The sequence below is a fragment of the Pholcus phalangioides genome, unplaced genomic scaffold (genome assembly GCF_987345545.1).
Source record: "Pholcus phalangioides strain wild (caught in Gottingen) unplaced genomic scaffold, Ppha-v1.0 ptg000020l_1, whole genome shotgun sequence".
Classification (NCBI taxonomy): domain Eukaryota; kingdom Metazoa; phylum Arthropoda; class Arachnida; order Araneae; family Pholcidae; genus Pholcus; species Pholcus phalangioides.
In genome coordinates this window covers 6,732,960-6,760,748 of record NW_028301613.1, presented here as the reverse complement: position 1 = coordinate 6,760,748, position 27,789 = coordinate 6,732,960, and the positions used below count along the sequence as shown (strand labels likewise).

At 35.6% G+C, this 27,789-nt stretch overlaps 2 protein-coding genes across 4 annotated transcripts in view; one reads left to right on the top strand and one right to left on the bottom strand.

The window, feature by feature from the left end:
• The first annotated feature begins 2,039 nt into the window (after positions 1–2,039).
• On the top strand, positions 2,040–8,198 carry LOC149070878 (uncharacterized). Of its 2 annotated transcripts, XR_016194965.1 has the most exons (4): positions 2,040–2,263; positions 4,780–4,937; positions 5,680–7,675; positions 7,806–8,198. XR_016194965.1 is itself a non-coding variant. In XM_089248450.1 (2 exons), the coding sequence occupies exon 2, from the start codon at positions 5,763–5,765 to the stop codon at positions 7,269–7,271; it is 1,509 nt and encodes a 502-aa protein (XP_089104576.1). In that variant the 5' UTR covers positions 4,799–4,937; positions 5,680–5,762; the 3' UTR covers positions 7,272–7,386. The 2 variants fall into 2 exon arrangements, 1 of the variants encoding a protein (XP_089104576.1); XM_089248450.1 differs by lacking the exons at positions 2,040–2,263; positions 7,806–8,198 and having other exon boundaries at positions 4,799–4,937; positions 5,680–7,386.
• Positions 8,199–8,231: 33 nt separating this feature from the next.
• The window catches only part of LOC149070877 (tetratricopeptide repeat protein 14-like), a 36,292-nt gene continuing 16,734 nt past the window's right edge, over positions 8,232–27,789 (bottom strand). The window contains exons 8-17 of one of the 2 annotated variants that reach the window (XM_089248447.1): positions 26,864–26,901; positions 26,636–26,770; positions 24,441–24,512; positions 23,991–24,113; positions 22,866–22,991; positions 22,226–22,322; positions 20,068–20,163; positions 14,094–14,371; positions 12,654–12,794; positions 8,232–10,123 (exon numbers count right to left, since the gene is read on the bottom strand). In XM_089248447.1, coding sequence (XP_089104573.1) covers positions 9,601–10,123; positions 12,654–12,794; positions 14,094–14,371; positions 20,068–20,163; positions 22,226–22,322; positions 22,866–22,991; positions 23,991–24,113; positions 24,441–24,512; positions 26,636–26,770; positions 26,864–26,901 — 1,629 coding nt within the window. In that variant the 3' untranslated portion in view covers positions 8,232–9,600. Of the gene's footprint in view, positions 10,124–11,322; positions 11,406–12,653; positions 12,795–14,093; positions 14,372–20,067; positions 20,164–22,225; positions 22,323–22,865; positions 22,992–23,990; positions 24,114–24,440; positions 24,513–26,635; positions 26,771–26,863; positions 26,902–27,789 lie in introns of those variants that run through there. The other variant, XM_089248449.1, reaches the window with a different exon arrangement.

Here is a 27,789-nt window from a genome sequence, read left to right as displayed (position 1 = left end):
GCCTTCTACGAACTGAAACAGCAGGGGTCGCGCGGTAGCCCTGAGGACACACGTTTAAATGCTGGTGTCCTTGACGTCAGTAGCCATGACCATCACAATGTCTTTTTTCCCTTCCTAGGAGAACGACTGCCATCCCAGGGTGGGGGGGGGGGCCTTGTACAATGTTCTTTTTCTTCGTTTCCGTTTTTTTTTGTTTACTTTGTACATGTGTATAGTTGAAAAAAATTATCAATGAGAATAGAAGGTACGTAGTTCAAGATATCCGCCCATACGAGTACAAATTGATATGATTGATATTAGAGAGTCCTATCTATTTTCCTATGGGACATATCTGAAAGAAAAAAAATCAAAAAGACCTTTCCACGGGCCCCCCCGTCTTTCGGGCTGGAGCCCTGTCAGCTCCCCCCCCCCCATGTGGGGGCCATGCACTCCTGACACCATGGCATGCCACTTGAGGGACGCATACCTCGGGTTGGCCACCCATGGTCTAAAGCAGAAGTCTTCAACTTTTTTCTAGTCTCGAGCACTAAACACGAAAGCAAATAACATGAAAAAACGTGAGCAAAACATGAAAATTCAAGCATTTTCATCTTTGCTTTAGAAAATGGAAGCTAGATGGCAGCATGAACACGAAACAAGCGAACTCGACAACATGAATACGTTAGGGCCAAGCATACACTCAGAACACACATTTACGGCATGTGCCAATTCGTAAGGTAGGAATTATTCGGTTAAGTAGTAGTACGAAGGTTTATTAACAACTGAATGTTGCGAAAATATATTTTGGAAAGAGAGAAAATTCAACTGCCCCTACGGGGAATCGAACCCACGTCCTTTCACTTTCCGGGTGAACGTACTAGACTACAGAGGCACCGAATCTCTCAATCTTTCCGTGGAGCTCGTGCACACTGAAAGGGACCGTACATGGACGGCCGGACCAGACTTTCAGGCCAAGCGCACAACTGCTGACGCTGCCACCAGATGGCGACTTATACAAGGATGATGATAAAAAAAATTCGACTATAAGAAAGGAAGCGGGTGAGTGCAAAATCCGTATTCCTATGCTTTAATAATTAAAATAAGCCGTATTCCTAATTTACTATAATTAGGGTGACCATACGTCCCGTATTTCCCGGGGCAGTCCCGGTATTTTCTGTATTTTTGGCCGTCCCGACTTTTTGGCAAAAGTGTCCCGGTTTTTCCCGTATTTTACGCGAAGCCTACTTGAATTTTTATTCTTTATTGAAGTCAAAGATTGAAATTATTTTCCAACTAATAAACTATATTATGATAATTACAACCATAAATGAGAATATTAATCTCCCACATTTGCCTTGGTGAACGCTTTTCTCGTGAAATTCATTTTAATCCACTGCAATTTGCAGTTACGCATCATTTCCCGCCATTGTGATTTTTCCTTAATATTAACAATATTGGGCAACTTTGCTCGGTTTTGGCGATAATTGGAGATGTCCCGTATTTGGAATCTCAATATCCCGTATTTCTCTCGAGGAAATATGGTCAGCCTAACTATAATAAGCATAGCAGTAATTTTGAAATGTAATTGATCGAAAGGACCCCATGATTAGGCTGACCATATTTTCTCGAGAGAAATACGGGACATCGCCAATTATCGCCAAAAACGATGCTAAAACCAAACAGTTGCCAAATATTGTTGAAATTACGGAAAAATCACAATGGCGGGAAATGATGCAAAACTGCAAATTGCAGTGGATTAAAATGTATTCAACTAAAAAAAACGTTTACCAAGGCAAATGTGGGAGATTAATATTCTCATATATAGTTGTAATTATCATAAAATAATTTATGAGTTGAAAAATAATGTCAATCTTTGACTTCAATAAAGAATAAAAATTCAAGTAGGCTTCGTGTGAAAATACAGGAAAAACCGGGACACTTTTGTCAAAAAGTCGGGACGGCTAAAAAAACAGAAAATACCGGGACTGTCCCGGGAAATACAGGACGTATGGTCACCCTACCCATGATGGAAAAGATGGGGCATATGCTGCGTGAAAGATGCAGACTATGCAGCTTTGGCGTGGCGAGACGGTCATATGGGGTTCCTATCACTTGCCGCACCAACGGTAACGCAAAATCCGTACTTGTTTTAAAATGTAAAGAAAAGTGTAAAATGAATTTTTTTACTTCTTTTTACATTTGAAATACGGTCAGACCTCGGTATAACGTCAGCCGATAAAAAAAAAAAAAAAAAGACTTTATACGTGAAATTATTTGTTGATGAGTAAGTCCAATTTGCTAATTATATGCAGGCAGGAACTTTTAATAATTGATGTTGACACTATGCATGTACAAAGAATCTCAAAGAAGTTAAAGGGTCCCATATCTTTTGACATGGTGCAAAAACAACTATGCTCTCTAGTAGAAATATTATAAAAAATACTATCTAACCATGGATTTACTTCAAATTATATATATATTTGATTGTATATACTATCCTATGCCAGGATAAAATTTTACCAGGAGCTTAAAATGAACGAGGTTAGGAATTTAAAATGAATTAAATTCATAATTTATTGAAAAAAAATTCAGTGTGATTTAAAAATACATTTAAAATGAATGAAAAATCAGGAAAAAGTAATTTCAAAATGAATGGGAATTCAGAAGTAATGAAAAAAGTATAGTGAAACTTCCACAGGCAGCCACCTATATTCAGAGGCTGACTTCCCTCCCCATTATATTATTGTATCACATTCAGGGCTCCCACTCGTAAGTAGGAAAAAGCAGGACTGAAAAGTAGGATGGGGGAAGGGTACCCCTTAGGCAACATATAATCATAGCATAATAAAAATCCCTGAAAAAAAAAAAGTCAATTTTTTCCCCATAGGCTCCTATAGGATTGACTCAATCCAAAGCAAAATGACTTGATTACAAAAACAATTTACTAGCAACCAGATATTTCTGTCTCTCCTAACAATATGTATTATCTTCTTTTTTTGGATTCCTCCAAAGTGCAGAGTTTGTCAACTCTCTTCAACAATGCACAGCAAATTATAAACACATGTAACACGTTTTTTAAGAATATGATACTTTTTCAAGACCACTTTCAAAAGCACAGTGCAAAATGTGTACAATGTCCAATTTAATAAGTGAAGGTGAACCTGACGGTATTACTGCATTATCCATCCTTTTTAAAAAAAATGCCACATTTTACTGATCAATATCAGCGTAATCGTTTCCGAAAAACGAAGCACTTTCATTTCTAGCTCTTTACTGAGTATTGTATACATTGTTTATGCCTCTGTATGCCCTGAAAATACAGAAGACGATTGAATGTTATTGGATATCATCAGAGTTACAAAAACCTAGAATAGGCTTATGTATCCAACTTTGTAATGCAAACTGTTGTTTCACCTATACACAAATTGTGCACCATAATTTTGAATAATGAATGTTAATTACTGACCAAGACCATGAAGTAGTAAATACAAAATTATTTTTTCTATGCAGAAAGAAGTTTTTAATGACTACTCTACTTGTTGAACCCTCAAACTAAGCAAACGGAAAATTAATAAACCACCAAATTGTCTAGAGAGAAAAAGTTATCCGGGAAGGAAAAAGTTATCCTTATCTAGAGAGTTATACAGGCTTTCGTACTTCGCACAAAATGATCTACCAAATAACCTTGAAAACGTTACAATTTCTACCTTGATAGAGTCATTAATTGCAATATATTTATGAATTTAGATGTCAATGAGTAAATAGGTGCCCATCATAGTAATAATATGTGATAAATGATTTCCAAGTCTAAGCTACAGCAATAATACAATGTACAGGTTTCCCACTTGCCCTACTTTTTGGTAAAATGCCCTACTCTCGAGTTTTTGTTCTACTTTTCCTACGTTTTTTACTAAATCCTATCAACAAAATTTGTGTAATTGATTTTAATTGAGCAGGAAATCATTGACATATGGCCAAATATTACAAATGTTGGAGATTGCAATTTATGATTTTTGCCAAAGCAGAAATTGTATTATTTTAAGGTTATTTGGGGAGGGGGGATATCAACAATAACCATCATGAATTTTGTTGATAGGATTTTACAAAAAAGTAGGGCAAGTAGGAGTCCTGCACATTGTATTATTGCTGCAGCTTATACTTATAAATCATTTATCACATATTACAATGACGGACACCTATTTAATCATTGACATCTAATTATATCCCATATTGTTGTATTCAACTGACACCAATTTATCCCCTATGTACAGGGTGTCCTGTAAGTGCTAATGCAGCCTTTATCTGATCAACCATTGTCGTAGAGGTATGCTTCCAATTTTAAAAAAGGCGTCCAAAAATTACCCTCTACCAGTTGTGAGAGTAAAAATGCAGTATGTAACAAAGTAAGAAATCTAAATTTTTATACGGTTCCCCTTGTCCTCTTCCAATTAGAAAGTTTTTACCCTGTATCTTCTGAGGCCAACAAAGGGAGAATTCCAAGTTTCTATAAGTGCAATATAAGCTGAAATATTGGAATTCAAAAATTGGAGAAAAATGGGGAAAGAATGGAAAAAACTAACAGACAACATTTTTCTGCAATTTTCCCAAGCAAATATAGAACAGTCCTCTTTCTGCATTACATCTAGTAATTCGGTTCACAAGTCATTATCAGATCTTTTATATTTATTTTAATAACATACTAGGTTATTTTTACCTCATTATCACTGAAGTTGAATAAAAAAAAAATTAATTTTAAATTTCATTATTTAAAAAATAATCAAGTGATTTAAATTGATACAGAGGACTTTGATCACAAGACATTCGCGCCAGAACCACACGACTTGGTGAGATGACTCTGTGAAAAATATGTGCTTGGTGACGTGCTGGGTAATGAGTAGGTTCTTATCAAGACTGCTGCAGTGTAGTAGGAGAGCTTGAACTAGAAAGACCTTCCTGCTGTAAGTAGTCTTATCTCTCTCCTCCTCTAAATTTCAGAAATGTAAATCACTGTGTCACACTTATCTATTCAATTTTAAGCAGATGGACCACCATTGAATGAAGATGAGCGAGAACTTCAATTATTGAATTTTATTTTTATGAGTTAATTTATTCTATGTGGGTAAGTTGATATGACCAAAAACCATGGTTATATCGAAATCAATGATTTTTAAAAAAAAAATCAAGTGATTTAAATCGTGATCAAAATCATGATTGAAAAAAATTATTTAAATCGGCATACCCTGATGATAATCACGTAGAACAGCGGTTCTCAACCGGTGCAGCTCGAAGAAAATAAAAATAATCCAGTAAATTAAAAAATATATATATATAAATATTTTGAATAATATAAATAAATCAGCAACTTTGATGAATAAATAAAAAAACAGGCCTACAGGGCTCCGCCATAGAAATTATAGACCAGAAAGGGCTTTGTGAGTCGAACAAGGTTGAGAACTGCTGCTGTAGAAGATGGGTGGATTTCTAATGACTGATCCCAGCATGCCTTCCACGATTGTCACAAACCAGCTAGACCAAGTGCATCCAAATCAATAGGGAAAACTTCAAAGCAGACAATATTGAGATAGACTCAGGTCATCTCAGTCCCATGGTATCTTCAGGTACTTTCTTTACAATCTCGTTGCTATTACTGAAATGCCTTATTTTTGTTGATTATGATAATATACTTTCTTATTTCTCTAGATGAAGGAGTGATTGGGATGAAAGATTTCAAACAAGGTTTCAGCTGAGTTCCATAAATCACATAGAACTAGAGAGAGACAAACATGGAGCTCCACATCCTGACTCTTCACGATGACAGATCATTTGGTCACAGTATAATCCAGAAAGAAGTAGAAAACACATATGAGTGTGCATTTTGTGGAAAAACATTCTCATGTATTTCAAACTTATATATCCATGAAGAAATCCATACTGGCCAGAAGCGACATGAATGTAATGTATGCTTGAAAAAATTTAAACAGCTTTCCCATTTAGAAACCCACATGAAGATCCACACTGGGGAAAAGCCACATGAGTGTGCCTATTGCGGGAAAACATTTTTACAGATTTCAAATTTAGAAAGTCATAAACGAATCCACACTGGAGAGAAACCACATCAATGTGTTTTTTGTGGTAAAACATTCACACAGCTTTCTCATTTACAAAGTCACACAAAAATACACACTGGACAGAAGCCACATGAGTGCATTACTTGTAAGAGGTTCACCCATAGACCAAGTTTATATGCACGTAAAAAAATCCATACTGGTCAGAAGCGACATGAATGTAGTGTCTGCTTGAAACAATTCAAACAGCTTTCCCATTTAGAAACCCACATGAAGATCCACACTGGGGAAAAGCCACATGAGTGTGTCTATTGCGGGAAAACATTTTCACAGATTTCAAATTTAGAAAGTCATAAACGAATCCACACTGGAGAGAAACCACATCAATGTGTTTTTTGCGGTAAAACATTCACACAGCTCTCTCATTTACAAAGTCACACAAAAATACACACTGGACAGAAGCCATACGAGTGCATTACTTGTGGTAAGAGGTTCACCCATAGATCAAGTTTATATGCACATGAACACATTCACACAGAAAAAAGGCCACATGAATGTATTATTTGTCGTAAAAAGTTTAAGCAGCTCTCCCATTTACAAACTCACATTTGGATTCACACTGGCAAGAAGTCACACGAGTGCACTTTTTGTGGGAAAATGTTCTCACAAATTTCAAACTTGAATAGTCACAAAAGAATCCATACAGGAGAGAAACCATATCAGTGTCCAGTTTGCAATAAAACATTTACACAGCTCACTCACTTACAAAGTCACACAAAAATACACACCACAGAGAAACCATATGAGTGCATCAGTTGTGGGAAAAGGTTCAGGCAGAGATCAAGTCTACATACACATGAACTCATTCACACCAATAAAAAGCCACATAAGTGCACTTTATGTATTAAAGAGTTCACTCAGCTCTCGCACCTACAAACGCACATGAGAATTCACACTGGCGAGAAATCATATCAGTGTATTTTTTGCGAAAAAAAATTCGTGCAGATTTCCAATTTACAGAGTCATCTCAGATTTCATACCAAAGAGAAGCCATATCAATGTTCAGTTTGCAATAAAACATTTACGCAGCTCTCTCACTTACAAAGTCATGCGAAAATACATACCGCAGAGAAACCATATGAGTGCATCAGTTGCGGGAAAAGGTTCAGGCAGAGATCAGGTCTACATACACATGAACTCATTCACACTAAAAAAAAAGCCACATAAATATACTTTTTGTATTAAAGAGTTCACTTAGCTCTCACACCTACAAACGCACTCACATCGGTGAGAAATCTTAGTGTGTTTTTTGCGAAAAAAAAATCTCTGATTTCCAATTTACAGAATCAGATTTCATGCTAAAGAAAAGCCATATCAATGTTTAATTTGCAATAAAACATTCATGCAATTCTTCCATTTACAAAGTCACCAAAGAATCCATGCTGGGGAAAAGCAAAGAGATGCAAAATGAATGTGTCTCATGTGACAAAGTTTACACAGCTTTGTCATTTGCAGAATCATAAGACGATTCATATGAATAAAGAGAGAACATATATTAAAGTGTTTTATCTAGAGCTGAGATGGCAGCATGCAGCCCACGAGGTGATTTTGTGCACGCTCCCCCTAACAAGGTAACGTTGTGTATTGAACTAAATTATTGATCATTATTTGAGCTATTGGTTCCCACAGCAGACTATTTGTATTTATTACTTCTAGTGTGTGACGGAAATAGTTAACTATCTTCTTGCTCCACCTAACAAGGTAATATATTATGTATTGAACTAAATTATTGATCATTATTTGAGCTATTGGTTCCCACAGCAGACTATTTGTATTTATTACTTCTAGTGAGTGTTCCTAACAAAAAACTCTCACAGATTTATAATTTAGATGATCACAGAATTCCAAACTATGGAGAGACTTTATCAGATTGTTGAAGATAACAAGAAGATTGAAGATCTTTTCCATCCACACACAAAATCACAGAATGCATTGTGGAACAGCCTCATCCCAAAAAATGATCATGAGTTTAAATTGAGATTTTTTAGACATTTATATATATATAATTTATTTACCGAAACCACCCAAATCTAGTTATAAATTGATCATTTACATTTTATAATTTGCATTTTTAATAAATTTGTTTTATTGTTTTAAGTTTGGTTGTTTCAAAAATTTAAGAACTTGTACTGAATTCAAGAATTTATTGAAATCTTTCTGGCACGAATATTAAAGTATAGTGATAACTCAGCTTAATAAAGACAATTCATTCTGGAATCACACACTCGTTGGTCGAAACACGATTTCCCATAGGTTTCTGTGGAAAATTGTTTAATTCGTTCAATTCGTTCTAGAAAACTGCCCAAAATTTGAAGATGAATCGCCATAAAACACTAAGAAGCACTGTAAAAAAAGACGAAGACAGAGCTAACAACAAGACTAACCTGAGATCAAAAACCGAACCGTGGAAAAAAAAAAATTTCAAACAACCAAAAAATTTAATTGTAGGCCAATACATTCATTAGCCAAGGTACCATTGCATCTATTTTAATCAGAGAAAGAACCTGTCACTTAAGCAAGTGAACTACTAAAGCATTTTATCAATTGACTGTGTTTAAGGAGCAAGAATCCAAATGTTCTGCTCATGCACTTCCTGTTTTCAGCTCAGCTGTCAAACGAGTGGATCTACTCCCTGGAAAGCATTCAAATATTGTGAGATAAATGGATTCAATAAGTTTTGTCAGAACTAATGTGAATAGAGATAACTGCGCTGAAAATTTGCTGCAGCCCTCATCAGAATTAGGCACTCAAACCCAGATTAATTTATATCCGCCTCAAAATCACTTTTCAGATGTATATCTACTTCTCTTTCAAAACGTTTTTAGATTCTTTCATATAAAAGATTAAGAGAAAATGTATCAAAGAAAGGTAATTTGAATGTTTTCAGTGCATATTATAGAATTCTTGGCATCAAACTGAACCGTCTGGATGCGCATTCTTGCTATGACTCTTTGCACGAGACTGTCTAGACATTCGCACTTTGGTCTAGGCATTCTGTGAGCTTATATTTTCCATTTGTATGTATGAGACCGAAAATGGAGCCAACCACATCACATAGGTGAACACCAATGAACCTAACTGGGTATGTAATGTAAAATGAAAGGATCTTCGAGTTCTTTACATCATGTACATTCTCATATATTTTATTGTCTTAAGTCAGTTTCAGCTATTGATGAATTTTTGTCTTTTGAAGTGGCTTATTAAAAGTCATCTTTGTATTTACCCGGAATGAATAAAACAATTTTCCATAGGAAATCATGTTTCAGGTAACAAATTTGATAGAATATAAGTAGTAAAAGCATGAGTAAATATTTGGTTTTTTTAGACATTGTGTAGTTACATATCACACAAGAGCTTCCTTGATCAGTTACAATAGACATAAATGCCACTAACCTTGATGTGATGATACAAGTATAAAATAAACACACATATAAGCATGAATGAAAAATAAATAAAATCACACTATCTCTGTTATCGATGGACTAGCAAACATTTACTACCCCTCGTTTCGAACATCCTCTATCATATCCATGACTTCATTCAAAATAGAAACCGCTGGCTTCTTTTTGAATGAAGGGTATGATGGATAAAGAACTTCAGGTTTCTGTGGATCTTGTGGCTCTGGTGAAGGTATTTGGTTATCCAGATCATAATAACTTTCAGCAACTGATGCTGGAGGAGGAGAGTGCCATTCTTCTTTAATAGAGGAAGCTCTTCCTGCTTTTTCCCTTGAGCTAGAATGGTGGTAGCTTCTTTTGAAAAGTTCTCTCGAACTGCTGGAGACATGTCTTCTTTCTCTGTAGCTAGCAGAATCTCTGTTACTACTTTCTGGACTGTAATGGCTACGTTTCGTGGCACGACTATGACTACTGCTCCAGCTCGGGCTCCTGGAGTGGCGCCGCCGCCGCCTTGATTTATCCTCATCCCAGAACTTGTGCCTATCATCATCATATCTCTTTGGAAGCTGTTTCCGTTGACTGGAACTCCTTTCACTGCTGCGATGCCTGCGATGACTTGAGCTGGATAAAAGAGAAACTTTATTGCTTCATGATGTTAATATCAATTTAATTGACACAATAAGCATCATTCACTCAAAAAAACCTTCATAATGATAATTTTCTAATATATAAAGGTGATTCAAAAATATTTTTTTGTGAATTTCATTATTTGAATTAAAACAAAATTGTAAGAGATTATTGATCATTTTTGTCGCACCACAGTCATTTTCTGCATGCAAGGTCTCTCCCACTCTCTCCTTTTTTTCATATACTCACTGAGAGGTTAGTATGCTATCCCTCGATGTGGGACTGATTACAGTAGCAGTTTTTCTTGCGGTTATGTTGCCATTTCTGTTATACTCCTGTGTAAGGAAATTTTCCGACAAGGATGAATCGGGTATCGAACTCGCGATACCTAGAGATTTAGGCAACACCTTGAGATTTGTTTACAAGGAACCTTAGAGCATATATGTATGCCGAACGCGACTGCACATGAGCAGCCTCCTAGCTTAGCTAATAGCTCTTAACAATGGAGAGTGACATCACATTTCCCTCTAGAACTCATTACACCAAGTTGCAAAAAAGATATGACCATTTTTTCCATTACGAGTTGAAAGCATTCATCCGAACAATAACGACAGACCTCTGTTAAGGTAAGGTAGGCCTACTACAGGTGGCTGGTGGGCCATCTGTATTAAAACTTGAAGCAGGGCTGTCTTAAGAGCATCATGAGTCCCCAGGCCAAGTGATTGGCCCGGGAGTATCTGGAGTATTTGCCTGAGGCCCTACCAGGCAAATACTCCAGAATTTCAACTAATTATCATTTTGGTGAGGCCCTTTTCTCCTGAGGCGCCCGGGTGAACCCATGCATTAAGACTGCATTGACTTGAAGGGGGAAAAACTCAAGATCAAAGGTGAATGATAAGTAAGCAAAATCTGATTGGTTGAACCCCCCCCCCCCTTCCTGCTTCTACCATTTAGCAACCAAAATTCTTTCAGTTGGCAGTTGGTGTTTGAGCTGAAAGGATGTTTAAAAGAATGTTAGTTTGAATACTACTTTACGTACACCAACTCTGGTCATATTGTCATGCAGCAATTTACTATCGATCGAGTTGGGTTGGAAATGAAGGCGACATCCATCAGTGATCGCCTCAGGTTTGGTAGGAGAAAATTTGCTATCTATTCTATGTTTTTCCCCAGGATCAAACCACAGACCTGACACTGTCTTCATGGTGTGGTAGGTGATCTTCTTACCACTGCGCCACTCGGGCATTGTGCTATTTTGACTGGTTCTTAGCACTTCCTGCAAGAGGTAAGTTTTTTATCAATATTTTTTTCTTTCATTGACAGTATTTATGACTGTATCTTTCATTTTGCATAGAGAAATATCATAATTCTACATCATAATATAGTCTAAATATTATATTTATATTTTGGCCATATGAAATTCATAATTTTATGGAGTGGCTCGCTTTAGGGTTCATTAATTTCCAAATTATTCCAATAGTGGGCTACCTTGTCCAGCACTGGTGCACATGCAGCTCATTGTTGGAACAACTCATATTTTTTTTATTAAGGGTGTAATTTTAACTGATCAAAACCAATTCGGCCAGCTTTTGTGCTTGTGTCACTTAGGTAGTAAGAGAAATGCCCGAAAAAATTTGCATATTTATGCATAATACAAGAGATCAAAGAAAAAATAATATCCGTTCACTGTTTGAAATTAACTGAAATCAAAAAGTGGTTTTTTTTATTGTTTAAAATGGTGTATTTAATATTACCATCACATATATTTCATTATTCAGCGAAGAATAAGAAATCGTCATCTTACTTATTACGTCAAAAAAATAAGTAAATAAATGCCTGTGTAAAAGGTATTCGTTTAATAAAAATAATCTGGTATTTAATAATATGTATAAAAGAATGCCAATAAAATACAATTTTCAATGGAAATTGAGGTGACTGAGACTGTATTCAATTTATTATAATACTTTTCAATAGACTTAGCGTTTCTCAATGTATGGTCCGTAGACAGACTTTATAATTTGATTCTAGCTCAATGAAAAATTATTATTCAGTTCCTGTAATTGATATTAGTAATATCAATAAGCAGACCTGCCTGTATATCCTGAGAAGTAGCATTTTCATCTGCCATTGGCAGGTGCTAATAAAGTCATCTAAGATCCAATGAAACACCAGCTGTAGTGGTAAGACAGTGCTCTCTCTCTCTGGTAACGAAATCAATGCTTCTTACTTGAAGCCACAACAAAAGAAAGCTCAAATTTTGTTGATTGAAATCTTTTCGTTTCAATGTAGGGTAAATGTTATATTCTGGAGAATTTCCAATAAACCACAGAATAAGGGAAAAAGATGAATAGAAGTTAACTGGGAATTCTGAGAAAAGAGACATTTGCACATAAAATATCTGAATCAAACTTTGAATTATCCAAAACAATGAGGCAAAAATAATATTAACCAAGTTTGAATTAGCTAATTTCACCTATATATTATTACTAAACTTAAAAATGCGCCATTTATAAACATAACATACCGTTCATAATCTCTGTGGGGATTGGATATCCTTTTTTTCCTTTTTGGACTGCTATGGCCATCACTATACTTCAAAGAACTGTCTGATATTTCCTCCAGTGAATACGAGTCACTGCCACTTTTATTGTCTTCAGATTCATAACTGTCATCAAAAGGCAAAGAAAAGAAATTCATGGTGAGTGGGAAAGAAAAGTTGTTTTTCATAACACAAACAATTTTTTTTACACTCTCATTGAGAAACTTTATGCCTAATGCTTATTCAGTCACGTTTCATAAGCAGGAGAACTAATAAGAGAAGAAAATCTGAAATGACTAAGCTCATTTTTTTGTACTCTCTCTATCTAGCCTATCTAAATATTGCAGAATATTACGTGGAGCTGCAAGAGCAGTTTTCTTCAACTGTCAATTTGTGGGGATTTCCTGCTGGTTAACAAAACATTTCGCCAATTTAAATAAAGTACAGTCTCTTATCGGGGCTCAACAAACCCCAAGTCTCCATAGTAAAAATGGAATTGACACCTAAAATATTTTTTGTGGGATTAAATTGGAACTTGAGAGCAGCCCAAAATTCTGAGCTTATGTCAGTGCATCTACTAACAGGGAAAAGTGTCACCAAAAGCTTGAAAAGTCTGGAGGAGGGATTGATTTTTGACTATTTTTTTCACAGGGAAAATGCTTGGCTCCTGGAAATATGGCTGGTGCCTAAAATTTTTACATGATTAGTCAAGCCTTTGTTTTATATTGGTTTTTGTTTCCCATGGCCGTCAGCAGGCCCACAAACTATATTTACTCCATTTTCACCAGTCTGCAAGAGCAAAAAAAAAAAAAAACATTGAAGAACACTGATCTAGAGCGTATGTTTTCACCTGAGGTTGCTTGAACCCCACTTGGAACAAAATAAATTTGGACATTAATCAAATTAATGCCTGGAAAAACTCTCCACTTTAACTGCTGGTAAGATCTTGTGTATTTCGTGACTAACCAACTTAATTTTAAATTAGTTAAATCATATTGTGTACCTGTAAGGTGGAGACTTGTTTGTCAAGTTTGTGTGCGATCATCATAGATTTTACTCATGAAAGTTTAGTCAAAGTACAAGCTCGAGAAGATCTTACAGTCAAACAACAGTCACAAAACAAAAACATCAAGCAGTAAACTGATAAGAATCTGTATCATGCACTCGTGAATTGTGGGGAGGGGACTAAGTACAAACCTCTTTAATGTACCAACAGGTGGATCATCCATCATAAGCCACTGATAATGTGATAATGTCATCTGACACATGATGCTTGTCTTGTGACTTCTCATCCCTTTCTGCATTATCTATGAGCTCAGCAAATCACTCATACACAAGCCTGAGTAGTGTGATGACCAACCTTTAGAAACATACAATGGCATAATAATTTTTAAGGATAATAAGATGGGTTAAAATGATTCTTACTCAACGAGTCTTTTGATCTTTCCAACTACATTCCTTTGACCTTTTAGTTGAACTTTTTGAGTCGCTTGATGTTCCTGTTGAGGTGGTTGAGTTGCCTGACCTTTCATTTGAGCTGGTTGAGTTGCCTGACCTTTCGTTTGAGCTGGTGGAACTCCTTGATCTTTTTTGACTTTGAGAGAAATTGACTTGGGGTCATCTGTACGAAAGTTTTCTGTTACTGCAAAAGATTCCAAGAGTGTATTCTTTCCATCGTCGCTTGCAAGATCCATATCCACAACCTGCAATAATGAAAGAGAAACACAATTATTATTATCTTCAAGACTTGGTACATCAAAGACATGTAACCTCTAGATCAGTGGTTCATGCCCTTATTTCCATCCCTGCACCCCCAGTGCAATTCGACTTACATTCAGGGATGGCTTAAGCGAGGGTGCAAGGGGTGAGGTGCAGCAGGTTGCAAGGGGTGGCAGCTTGGAGTTCGGTTGGACACTTTTTTTTAAATTTCAGACGGTGAAAATTCACAAGGCATCAAGCTTTGAGCCATACGTTAGCAATGGAGGTGTTGAGCAAATTCGTGGAAAAAGCCTCTCTGAACCTGTCTATCATAAGGGGCAAGCGTGCATTTTGGTGTCTAAAACAGTAAATTTTTCTGGAACTGTCAAATAAACACAAAGGAAATAATTTGGCTTCTCACTTGCCCGGTCCCTGGAGCAGACACACATTTGAAATAAATTTCTCAATAAACATCACCTCGATATATATATATATATATATATCAACTTTACAGGATAAGTATAAGTAATAATGGCTCATTCAATAAGTGCTATTTTATGGATCAAATTATCTGGCACAATCAAGAACAGTAATATAATTTTGGATGGGGAAAAAAAAGTAAAACAACACTATTTTGAAAGCGAAACATTCTCTTCAAAAGGAGGATGTATGGTCACGCATATTTTATTGGTAAACATTGGTGTGTGGCTTTCTTCTACAAACAAAATAGGTTTATCCCCGGGCTATAGCCCTGTTAGCTCCATGTCTGGGCCGTTTTTAGGGGTGGCACATAAGCTCGATCCACCCCTGCTTATATTCCCGCACCCCCTTAGAGAATCCGTGTTTTCTATTCTTTTTCCCCCCTGTAATTAATTACATTAATTTCCTGCAGTAATTAATTTTTATAAACTCTTTTACTTATTATTTAATTTTTTCAGCTACAGTTAAATTTAACTGTCTGAATTTTTTTTAATAACTTCAAAAACTAAACTAAAAAAAATTAATGTTCTTTTGACATTTATCAAAGTTTGGAGAAAAAGTTTCAATGAATTGTTCTTCACTTTATTAGTTGTAGCCAGTACAACAATATATAAGGTGTCCTGTAAGTCCCAACTCAGCCTTTATCTCATTAAGCATTCATTGTAGAGAAATAGTTTGTTTAAAAAATGCTCAAAATGTATTCAAAAAACACACTGTACCAGTTTTGAGAGTGAAAATACAGTATATCACAAAATAAAAAAAAATCTAAATTTTTATATGAATGCCTTGTCCTAAAAAAACCTGATCAGAAAGTGTTTGTATGTTTTGAAGCCAAAAAAAAAATCAAGTTTCTTGGTGATATATTTGAATTCAAAAAACAAGATGGGAAAGAACAACATAAACTAACGGACAATGCTCCTTTCCTTTATTTTCATGCTGTTCTTTTTAAAAGCTTTTCTCCAATTTCTCAATTCAAATGTCTCAGTAAATATTGCACTTGGAAATATACAATTTTTTTTGTTGGTCTCAAAAGAGACATGACTATCCTTCAATGGAAAATTTCACACAAACACTGTGTGTTTGTCTACCAATAGACCAAAGAATGATACAAAATGTTAAAGTGCTCCGCAAAATTTTTTTACGCAATCTATGCTTGCAAATGTGAGTTCTGCATCATCCGCCCTTTAGATTAGCAAAAACTGTTTTCGTACTTGATGCTGTGGTTTTGCCATATCTAGTAAAGCAGTTGCTTTCTGAAATTGTAACAAAATTTTTCGGAAAAGCAGGCGTTGAATTTCCCAATGATATGCAAGACACAAAATTATATGCAAGCTGTATGCATTTCGCGATTGCAAGACTGAGGAGGGCTGAAATTAATTGAATTAATTTCAGCCCTCCTCAAAGGGGCAAAGAGGAGCAGCTTCCCTGGCTGCAAAATTCAGGAAGGGGGGAGTTGGCAACAAAAGCAGTTATACAATAAAATTTTACAGGGTATAGGGGCGGCAAAAAAAATCATGTTGCTCTCTTTCTTTCCGTCACAAAATTCTATTACAGCCTTGATGCCGAGGATTACATAAACATAGACAATAATGTACAAACTGAATCTGACATGACAGATATTGATACCCTAATTGAAAATTTTTGAAGAACCTAAATGCCGTTATTTTAGAAGAAAAACAGATGTGTCGAAACCTAAATACAGTATTTATAGACTAATTATTTATTTATTTAATCTATTTTTCAATTATTTACTTTATCTTTAATTAATTAATTTTTATTTTATTTCAATCACACATGAGATCGTTATATAATTTTATACATTATATCAATTGAACTTTTAATAAACGGAAACCTGTGTTCAATGGGAAAAAATCTTGGTCACTTGGCCATTGAAGACAAGTTTTACTGTATTTTTTTAAATTAAAAAAATCCACTTTTATGTACTCTATATGTATACTGTGGTTTGGTTATAACATTGGTATAAATTATGCCTCTGACACCTTCATGGGCTTCCTGTAGGGCTTGGCAATTAATAATAACATTTGGAACTAGCCGAATTTCTCAGGTTTTTTGAAGAAAAACGGCCAAAGTAACCTTTTTTCCGGAAATAATTACATAAGACACTCTGATTCAAGGTAAGACTTTTTGTTTTTACTAAAATTTAGGAGCCGTGCATCAAGAATTTTGCCTGTCAGATAGAATTTGTTTAGATTGGCTGAGACCTGCTTCGATATATTATTTAAAAAAAATTGTCATAGTTTAAAACATTACATGATCAGTTAAAGCTGATTAGTAAGTAACTTTCCACTGCACACCAGCATACAGCAAATTACTACTGATCGAGTTGGGTAGGAAATTTTTCTCTCTAGAGAAAACAACGTTATACTCCCATCCTCATCTTGAGCCTGAGGGGACTTTCCGTGAGGTGCATATTGCATAGCTGCCAACTTTTGAAAATGAAAATTCGGGAGATTTTTGCGCAAACCCGTATTTTATGCTAAAACCACTCCCTAATAAATACAATAGGGATTTTTCCAAATAAAATAGGGATTTTTCAAACATAAAAGTTAAAGCGTAGGGAATAAAATCCCTACTGAAGTCAAATTAAAATAGGGATTTTACACACATGGAAGTTAAACCCTTGGGAATAAAATTCCTACGCAAAAAACAAGTGAAATCGGAGGTCAAAACTTCAATGATGTAAAAATAAATATTGTGTTCAATCAGAAACGCTGTGGACAAACATTCTGAGCGAATGACCCCAAAATCATCGGAAGATGAAGGAAAACACCGTCAATTTTTGAACAACACTGACTTTTTGTGACACTTGCTTGATGGTTTTTTTTTTTCATTTCACATGGATGATGATGGCAGTCTTTCCATGACCGATGTTTATGTCCGTAACACAACTTGTACAAAAAGGAAAAGTCGGCCCTCTTCTGGAACGTTTGATGAAAGGAAATTCATCGGAATAATTATCTTTAAAATTGATTAAATATGTTTTTGCTTATCATTATTCGTGCTTTGTTATATCGCACGTACGTAACTTCAACAAAAGAAATTTTGACCATATGCGCGTCACTATAATCTTCGATTATTATCCAGGACTATTGGCTGCTAAGCCATTCCCCTGCACGATAAGACAAACAACTTTCTTGTTACCATCAGAGGGTTTGTAAAACTTCCTTAAAAAGGGAATTTCCCCATTTACGACGTGTGACGTCATTTTGAAAGGGAAAAAAAAAGAGGCTTCATGCCCCACAAGAAATTCCTTAGGGATTGTTTTCATAAGCGGGGATTTTTTTAATGAAGTAGGGAAATTTTAGGAACAATTAGGGATTTTTGTGATTTTCGTAAAAATTCGGGAGATTTAAGAACTTTTCGGGAGGTCGAGCGATGAAGCTAAAATTCGGGAGATTCCCGAAAAATTCGGTAGACTTGGCAGCTATGATATTGAGAAGGCTTCATCTACACTCATGTCCATAAATTAAGGATAATTCAGAATGACACGGAAATCCAAATCTAAAGTAAAAATTTCACCTGTAGAATTATCACACACATCTGCAAGAATGATATGCAAATTTCAGGAAGCCACCAGATGATGCCGATAGTACGTCACAATGAGAAGAGTGTAAGATGGGGGTATATAAGGAATGGTGGCAAAGAAGTAAAATTGTTCACAAGAGTTCTGTAAGGCGCTCAGTGCCATAAGCGAATAGTTATGACACAGAGGACGCATGTGGATGATTTTTTGCGTGGTAGAATTATCGGCCGCCTGGAATGTGGGCGTACTCAGATGGAAGTATCCGAGGAACTTGGAATTGCCCAAAGTGTCATCTCTAGGCTTTGGCAATGATTCCAAGATAACGGAAATGTCAGTAGACGTTACAGTACAGGTCGCCCCCGAGTTACAACGCCGTATGAAGACCGGTATTTGGCAGTAACTGCCAAAAAAAGCAGACGGAGCACAGCATCCGACCTGTCTCGTCAGCTATCTGCAGCCACGGGTACCACAGTTTCAAGGCAAACCGTGTACAGACGTTTGGGAGATATTGGTCTATATGCTCGCAGGCCTGTCAGATGTGTTCCGCTCACGGCAACTCACTGTCGGCAGCGATTAGTCTGGAGTTGAGAACATGCAATGTGGACATCGTCACAGTGGGCTTGTGTGATGTTTTCCGACGAGTCCAGGTTTAGCTTGCAGTCTGATTCAAGTCAGACTTTCATATGGAGAACGCCAGGTACCCGTTACCACCAAGACAACATCATTGAACGACACTGTTACGGTGGTGCAGCATTGCTCGTTTGGGGTAGAATTATACTGGGTTCCAGAACAGATCTGCATGTTCAAACCGGAACCATGAAAGCCCAAATTTATCAGGACATCATTCTGGAACAACATGTACGTTTGTTTAGGTGTGCCATGGGCGCAGAATTTGTGTTTATGGATGACAACACCCGTCCTCACCGAGCAAACATCGTAAACGAATGCCTTGAATCTGAGGATATAACCCGTATGGAATGGCCAGCATTCTCACCTGACTTGAATCCGATAGAGCATGTGTGGGACATGCTTGGCCGACGAGTTGCAGCCCGTCAACCACCTGCTACATGTGTACCGGAACTTCGGAGAGCATTGCTTGCTGAGTGGAGTGATCTTCCCCAAGATCAGATCGATAATTTGATACTCAGCATGCCTAGGCGTTGTACGGACTGTATTTCATCTCATGGGAGACATACAATGTATTAACCATCATACCAATCATGTAATAGTAAGTTTTTGTGAAGGAGATATTTTTACAATTGCTGCAGGGAGCAAAAATCGTAGTTTTTATGAATGGTATCATACATACGCCATCGTTTTTGTTCTTTATATTTTGTTTAATAAATGGGCTTTATGAATAAATAACGTTTGTTTTGTTTCTGAACCTTTATTTGTCGGAGCTGGCATTATCCTCAATTTATGGACATGAGTGTATATGTGGTCACTTCAGGTCTAATAGGGAAAGAACTTTTCTTTGCTAATTCTTGGGATCGAACCTCCAGACCTGACCGTAGTCATCATAGTGGTTGGTAGATGAATATTTCATCATTGTGCCACTCACACCCCATTAGTAAGTATAAGTAATAATTGCTTTAATTAAAATACTATTAATTGCAATTAACATACTATTATTAACATGCTTATAATTGATATAGCAAGGTCATTAATCACACTTACCTCTTGGTTCCGCATCAGCTCTTTTGCATTCCATTCTTTTAGTTCAAACTCTTCCAACCATACCGGATTAGCCATTAAGGTTAATGTGGCTTCAAGCTGTAAAACAAATATACCAAGATTAATGACTGATGATTATGCTGATGAATTTTGCGTTTTTTTTCTAAACAATTTGGCTCTAAATAATGCCAACTGTGTAAAAATGATAACCCTGGTCAGGGCTGCAACTAAAGGAAAACAAGCACCAAAATGTGAGCTTGCCCAGGCTGACCAAGCAGCCTTGGTGCTAAGAATAGGAGCATGAGAGGACGTTACAGTTCCTGAGTGTATCAAAAGGAAGGCTAGAGTTTTCCATGGCGTTGAGCATTTTAATAGATGAATACAAAGTTGTAATTTTGTAATGTGAAATTAGACAGCTCTAAGCAATGTTCATTAAGAAAGAGCTTGGCACATGTATCAAAGCTGAGTTGATATTAGGCGGACATAGTTGAAAGTTTTCCTTTTTGATGTTTTTTAACAAAAATAGCAAGCATTTTCAAGAAATGTATCTTACCATGTCTGACTAACAACTTATATTTATGCACTAGTTTTTGACATGCACTGGTCTTTTGTATTGATGGGATCAAACAGTTGATCACAGGCTTTTTGTCGATGTTATCATTGGGATGTTACCAGAGGACCATTGGTCTTCTGGACAAAACTACAAATGAAAACTCTGGACAAAGCAATACCCTCTCTATATCTATATCTTGATCTATATCTACCTCCCTATATCTTGAGGTAGACCTATCATAAATCAGAATCACTGGTCTTTTGTATCCAGGTGGGATACAAAAAACCAGTGGGAAATGTGCGACAAGCTGCCCAATATTTTGTAGTATAGTAGTGTCATAGACAGAACAAAAATCAGTTTGTCAGGATTTGATATTTGTTTTCAAATAATTTTGTGGTCCACAGAAAAGACTGATATTAATAGATTTCCATAGTGCAACTTGTTTAAGGTATCCGACTACCTTTCTTGTCACTTTTCTTTAAAATGGTACTGGAGTGAACTTTAATAATATTTTTTGATAGAAAGTGTCTCGAAATGGTGAAAACAGTGACAAATTTTGGTCTGCCTATGACATTTTCTATGAAAAAAATGGTTTTTATGTCAAATTTTAGGCAAAATTCATGTGATATTCGAAACACGATTGCAAAAAATTGTCTTAATGAAATGCTTTGTGATTTTCACAGTGCATTTAGCTAGTAATGTTGCAGGTTATGAACCAAAATTTAAAGGATTTCATTATATGCTCATAAGTTACACCAAAATATGCTTAAGTACGTGTGAATTTTTTTGAAATTTCATAATACATTTTGTCTACAAAACACTGTAATTCAAAAAATATATGTGATAGACCATAGATTTTGGTTCATAACCTCAACAATATATAGCAAAATATCAGATTAAAATTTCGTAAGGATGCAATGAATCAATTTTTACAAATCACGTCACAAACTCAAGTAAAATGTCAAAAATAGTATTCTTCGTAAAACACGTTTACAGTCTTTATTCGCGCATTACTTTTATGTAAAAACGCAACACTAAAGTGGGCGTAACTTTGATTCAAAGCTTCATATAAACAAAATAAGGCATGTTTTGGAATCACAACAAATAGGGCTTTTATAAAAAAAATTAAAATCTGTATTTTCTTCCAAAATGATGTTTTCAACGTAGTCGGATACCTTAAGGGATGCCACAGTGACTGATTATAAAAAATCTTACCAAAAGAAGTGACCAAACCTTTGTATCAATTCTTCAACGTCTGCCGGAATTAGACGGACCCAATTCAATACCTTCCATCTTTCAGGAAGATTCCAAATTTAGGGTCACCTGATGAAATGTTCCAGATCCACATATATTTTTTTACTTGCCATTCTTTGGAGTCTTTCTGAAATATTTACTGCATAGGCAGCAACATCACTAGTGTATGGAGACTAAATGTAGGGTATAGGAAACTGACGAAGTTGACACTGTCTTCAGATGTTCAGCATTTTTATTCAGTACCATTTTAGCAGAATTAACATACAAAGATCTCATTATCAAATAATCATATATAATTTTAATCACATGGCACTGATAACTGAATAAAATCCTCAAAAATAGCAGATAACTTACATAAAACTGGAGCACACTTTGCTTTTTATTGCAACCTCCTTGCAGTTTATACAGACGAACAGAATAAAGGAGCTTTTCATCATATCCTTTGGATTCGCTACAATGAAATAATAACAACTATCAGATATATGTTTTTCAAACAAGATAAACATGCGAGTGATCATTCTCTTTAGGACAAATTTTAAAGAAATTCTTTCTTATCCAAGTATCCATAAAGAACATTAGCAAGCTCATTGCGTAATCGTTAGCAATTTGCAATGCATTCGTAGGAATCACTTTCATGACAAACCATCTCATAACTAAACCAGCAATAAACAAATGGCAGTATAATTACAGCTGCTGGGAGGTTTGCACATAGAAGAAATTGCACAAACCCACCACTCCAAACCAAAATTGGGAATCCTTTTGTGTTTTTTGCCAAAAAACAATGACTTACAGCCAATAAGCAAGAATAGTTAACACAAGGCGTTTGCTTAACTTTTTTTATAATTTCAGTTGGAATTTCTCAACGTCAAAACTTTTTGGTTGTTGCTCCCCTCAATAATGTTGATAAGTTTCATTGATATCTCCACATTGACTTCAAATCTGAGACAAATTCTACACTATCAGATCATTCACTGCAAAATCATGTCCTACTCACTCGCTTTCCAGATAGCTTTTGATAATCTTCATGAGAAGATCTTTAAAATTCTCGTTCTCTGGCTTCAATTCCAAAGCTGCCTCGATGTTTTCTAGAGCCTCTTTGTATTTGCTTTGACTGTTATACCTGAAGGGGAAAACAAAATTCCAAAACTATATGCAATGCACAAATGTTCATTTTTAACCATGCTTTTCCCATTGTGCAACACAAAATCACAGCTTCTACTTTGGGCTAGTGAGATTATCACTGAGCTAATAGCAAATTAAACTATCTTGGTTACCTTCATATTTGATGTACGAGACAAAATATGATATTGTCTAAAAAAATTTATTTAAAAATAAATAAATTTTTTAAAAATTTATTCTTTTTAAATGGGGGGGGGGAGACTCCTATGATTTTTGGATTACTTAACACAGCAACAAAGTTTTGCTTTGTCATAAAATAAGTGTAAAGAAGCTTTTGTTAATTTTTTAAATCTCTTGTTTAATGATTTGAATACACTTTTAATGAGTTCATGTGTATTCGCTGAATATATAATTTTTCTAACTACGTGGAAGGAGCAACCAATAATAATGACTAACTGAATAATCTGCTGTTATAGGGATATTGGTAGAAAAATCAACATCATATTTTAAGCAGGAACTCACAGAAATAGAAATGCAACTGAAATCAACATGAAATCATAGGAACCCTTGCTTTTGTTCTCATCTGATAACTCTTTCTTGACTTCAGCTACCTTCTCCTCACTTATCTTTTCATGTTAGTGGGAAGGCTGACATGAATTCCAGAAAATACAGTGTTGTTTTTATACTCCTATCTAGTCATCACACATAAAACATTTCAGCATCAACACAAATTTTGACGCCTGGGATAGGTAAAGGGCAGCTACAGTGGTTATCTATTACTACAGTCTAATTTGATTGAGAAAATGTTTTGCGCAAAGCAATATTCCATGTTAATAAGGTTCATACAATGCAAGGAAAAGTATTTCTCAAAAATCCCTAGTCATTTGAAGTGATTTTAAAAACATTCAGGACACAACGATCACTGCCATGTTATAAAATATTACTCACAGTTACATGCAGCACATGCATAGAAAAAAAGACAAAGAAAAATAAGACTTACAATGAACCAAGATTGAACAAAGCATCCACATTCTTAGGATTATGAAAGAGAGCCTCTTTGAAATCAGCCTCGGCTGCAAATGAGGTTTCCTTCTTACACAAAAGCTGTAGACCCTTCTTGAAGCTGAATAATAATAGAAGAAAGTTACAAAGTAAGCAGTTGTATTAAAAAAACTGAAGCCAAAACTCCTTTTTCTACATGATAATAAAGATTTCTAATTCATACACTGACAGTAGGATCTCGATTACCCGGGGTAATGGGAAGAAAGACGACCACAGATAACCGAAAAGCACAATGAAGTCAACAACCATTGTTTCTTGTTCCCCCCTTTTTATCGCAAAAATTATGGAAGAGAAATCTACTGCAGTCATCTTTTCCTGCTGTTTTACACAATCCCTTCTCTCAAATCTCGGTAAAAAGAACAAATTTGGAGGTTGAATATATACTCACTATTCATTTGACAGCTTCTCTCTTCGATTCTGGATGATGTCGCCATGCCCCAAATTCTTTAGCTCTAAACAACTGAATAAATAAATTTATAATTTCGTGATAAGAATAAATAAATATTATGCACATTTAAGCATGAAATAATTTTTATTATAGTGAAAATCCTATATAATGATACCCTCTATAACAATAATCTGTATGCAGTGAAACCTGTCTAAGATACACTGTATGAGATGGGAACTTGTCTTAAACGGAATCAAAAGGTACTTTGTTTGATGATTAGTGCTTTGATGTGCACCTTCATGAAACAGAAATCTGTCTAAAACAGAATATTATTTCAGTTTCTTGGTGTTCTTTTCGTACAGGTCTCAGTGTTATAAAATCGATTTTCTATATCATATGTGTACGGATCAAGGGCTAATTTTGTATATGTACTAGACAGGACCAAACTTGAATGATAAGCTAGTTCAAAAGTTCGTCAGAGCTGGGCAAATGCCTGAAACAGGCAAAAATTTGTCAGCCAACAGTGGTTCGTGGACCTCAGCAATGACTTTTGGAATGTTTACTTTAGTTATTGTGGTTCCCAAACAATGCATTCCAGACACGTTTACAACAGTCCTTTATAATGGTTTCTCACTTCTCTTATGCTTCCAGAATATTGAGAAAGCTCAGGCAGCACCGGGTATTTCTGCTAATCACTTATATAATGATATTACTCACTGGTCCTGATTAACTCACTTATTAACTCACCTGATTAACACTTTTGTTTCAGAGTTTTAATATATACAGGGTGCATAGGTAACAGGGCGTAAGGTATTTACTGGTGAACTGTTGATCCTAGAGGCATGTTTCCAATTAGAAAAAGTATCTAAATAATGTTTAGTACTCAGGTATGTCATTCATATTACAAGGTGTTGCATAGTTATTACAATAAAAGTGTTAACTTTTTATATGGACACCCTGTGTTTTTCAACAAACTCAATTAAAAAGTTGTTATTGGTCTCTTCTGAGGCCAAGAAAAATTCCACAACTCTAAGTGCAATATTCACTGAGATATTCGAAAAGCGGAGGAAAGTCGGGGAAAAAACAGTCAAGCTTTAAATTAGGATAAACCATTTTACTCACATTTAAGACTGTTGTTTCCCCTAATTTTCCCCGTTTTTCAAATTCAAATATCTCAGTTAATCGGTCGTCCGATTCGTGTGAATTCTGACCACGAGGTCCTGATGACGGCTCTCCATTTAAGAGCCGAAATGCACCGACCAATTGAATTACTTGTCTTGGAAACGTGGCAATTTTTGTATAAATTAAAACCAAGCGAAGTTTCTAATTTTTGTGATAATAGCATAAATCTGATGACAATTTTGCCTCTTGATATAACAATAATCCCACTACAACAATATTTCATCTTGGTCTGCAGAGTATCGTTATATCGCAATTATAAATAAATAGCAAGCTCTGTGAAGTTCACATACATGAAATTTTTTTCCTTGTTTGTTTTTCAACAATAGTCACCATTACTGTGTTTCAATATTGTTTCAACAAGTTGTCTTTTTATGTATCAGGTCACACCGAAGTGCTTCAAAATGCGTAAGATGTTTGAAAATATAAAGAATCAGATGAATCAAAGGTTTATCATAAAATAATTGTCCCCATACGACTATTTTTGCTGGTCAGTTCTTGTACAGGCATTATATCTGTAGCCTCCATGAACTTCAAAGATGATTTACAGTTTCACAACCTTGACCCAGGGCCATAGCGTGCTCTCTTTCTCTCTGGGCCCTGGGAGACTTTTTCTTGGGAGCCCCATTGAAAGGGTTATTATGCAAAATAAGTGTACAATATTATGTGGAGCCTCAGGAAATTTCTTGGTTGCCCGAGCCTAGTTACATGCCTGCCTTGACCCTAGGTAACAAGCAGGACCCCCCCCCCCAAAAAAAAAGACCCACAATCATTACTTTGAAGGAAAAAAATTCAGATATTCGAGTCTCTACATTAGAGCAGAAAAGTAACCCACAGAATACCTTTCTGCATTAATTCCTCAAATTCAAGACCGAAACATAGCATCTGATGTGGCCTTGACCTAAGAGGCCCTACTCTTACTTCAGAATGCTTTTCTCACAAAAAATAAGGAATAAATTCCTTGAAATTTTTTTTTGAAAAATAAAGAAAATTGTTGAGCTACTCTTGTTGCTTACTCAGACTGAGTGAAGTACAGCCGTTTTGGATGAATCCCCAGGTACTCCAGAATCTTATTACAGTCTTCTGTACTTAAATCTGTATGTTTCTCGATGAATTCATAAAGAGGTTTCTTGGGTTCCTCTTGATCCAACCTAAGAACAGAAAAAGAAACAAATTATAATGGGGGGAACTTCAGTTATAACAAAATCATGTGATTAATGAAAGTAAGGGGAAAATATGATTACTGGTAGTGAGTAGGGAGATCCTTGTAATCAATAGTACCCTGAAAGAAAAAATATCATTTGAATTACTTTTTCTCTAGCAATATAGACATAAAGAACATAATTTTAGAGCTAGTGACTTTCATGCAAATGCGGCATATTTTAATGATTTTATTTTAAACAAAAAAATTAAGGAATCAAAATTAGCTAGTAAAATCAACACTTTCGAATATCAGTTATTTCACTTAATTTGAAGCAACCGGAATTTACATGTAGAGAGAAAAAGAACTACAATATTACAGCTCATTCATCAGGTGATTTTTTGCAACATTTATTTTTTATAATGCTTAACCCTTCTACGTACAGGCTTTTGGCAATGAATTTGGAGTATCAGCTATGAATCTCAAAAACTGGTTTCCATGTTTGCATATTAGAAAGGGAAAGAAAAAGATAAGTGTGGTAGATTTTTCTTTCATAATTTTTTACGAAAAAAATCTGTTACACAGGAAGAATAAATATTCACACAGAAAGACAATAAAAGGGAAAAAAGTGCTGAGGTGAACAGGGATGGAAAAAACAACTTTCGTTTTTCAGGTTACATTGAAGCTTTGCAATGATAAGGAAATGAAGAGCTTGAGTGAATTTCTTCCATGTCTCGATCCTGATCCTTAAGGGGTAAATGCACTATTAAGAGTTCTAATAGAGGAACTGAAGATATGTCATACTACCACCAACACCAGGTTTTAAGATTCAAAATATTGCTTTGAAAAGTTCCAAAGATGCTCAATGCTCCATTTGCTATAATGAACATTTTAAATGACTTTAAGCGGTGAAAATTGATAGAGTAACACAATGTGAGAGAGGAAGGGGAGAATAGTATTTAATGAGTTGATTAAGTATTATTGCAGTCAAAGCTCGACGAACTCGACTCGTAGAGATGTGAAAAATTA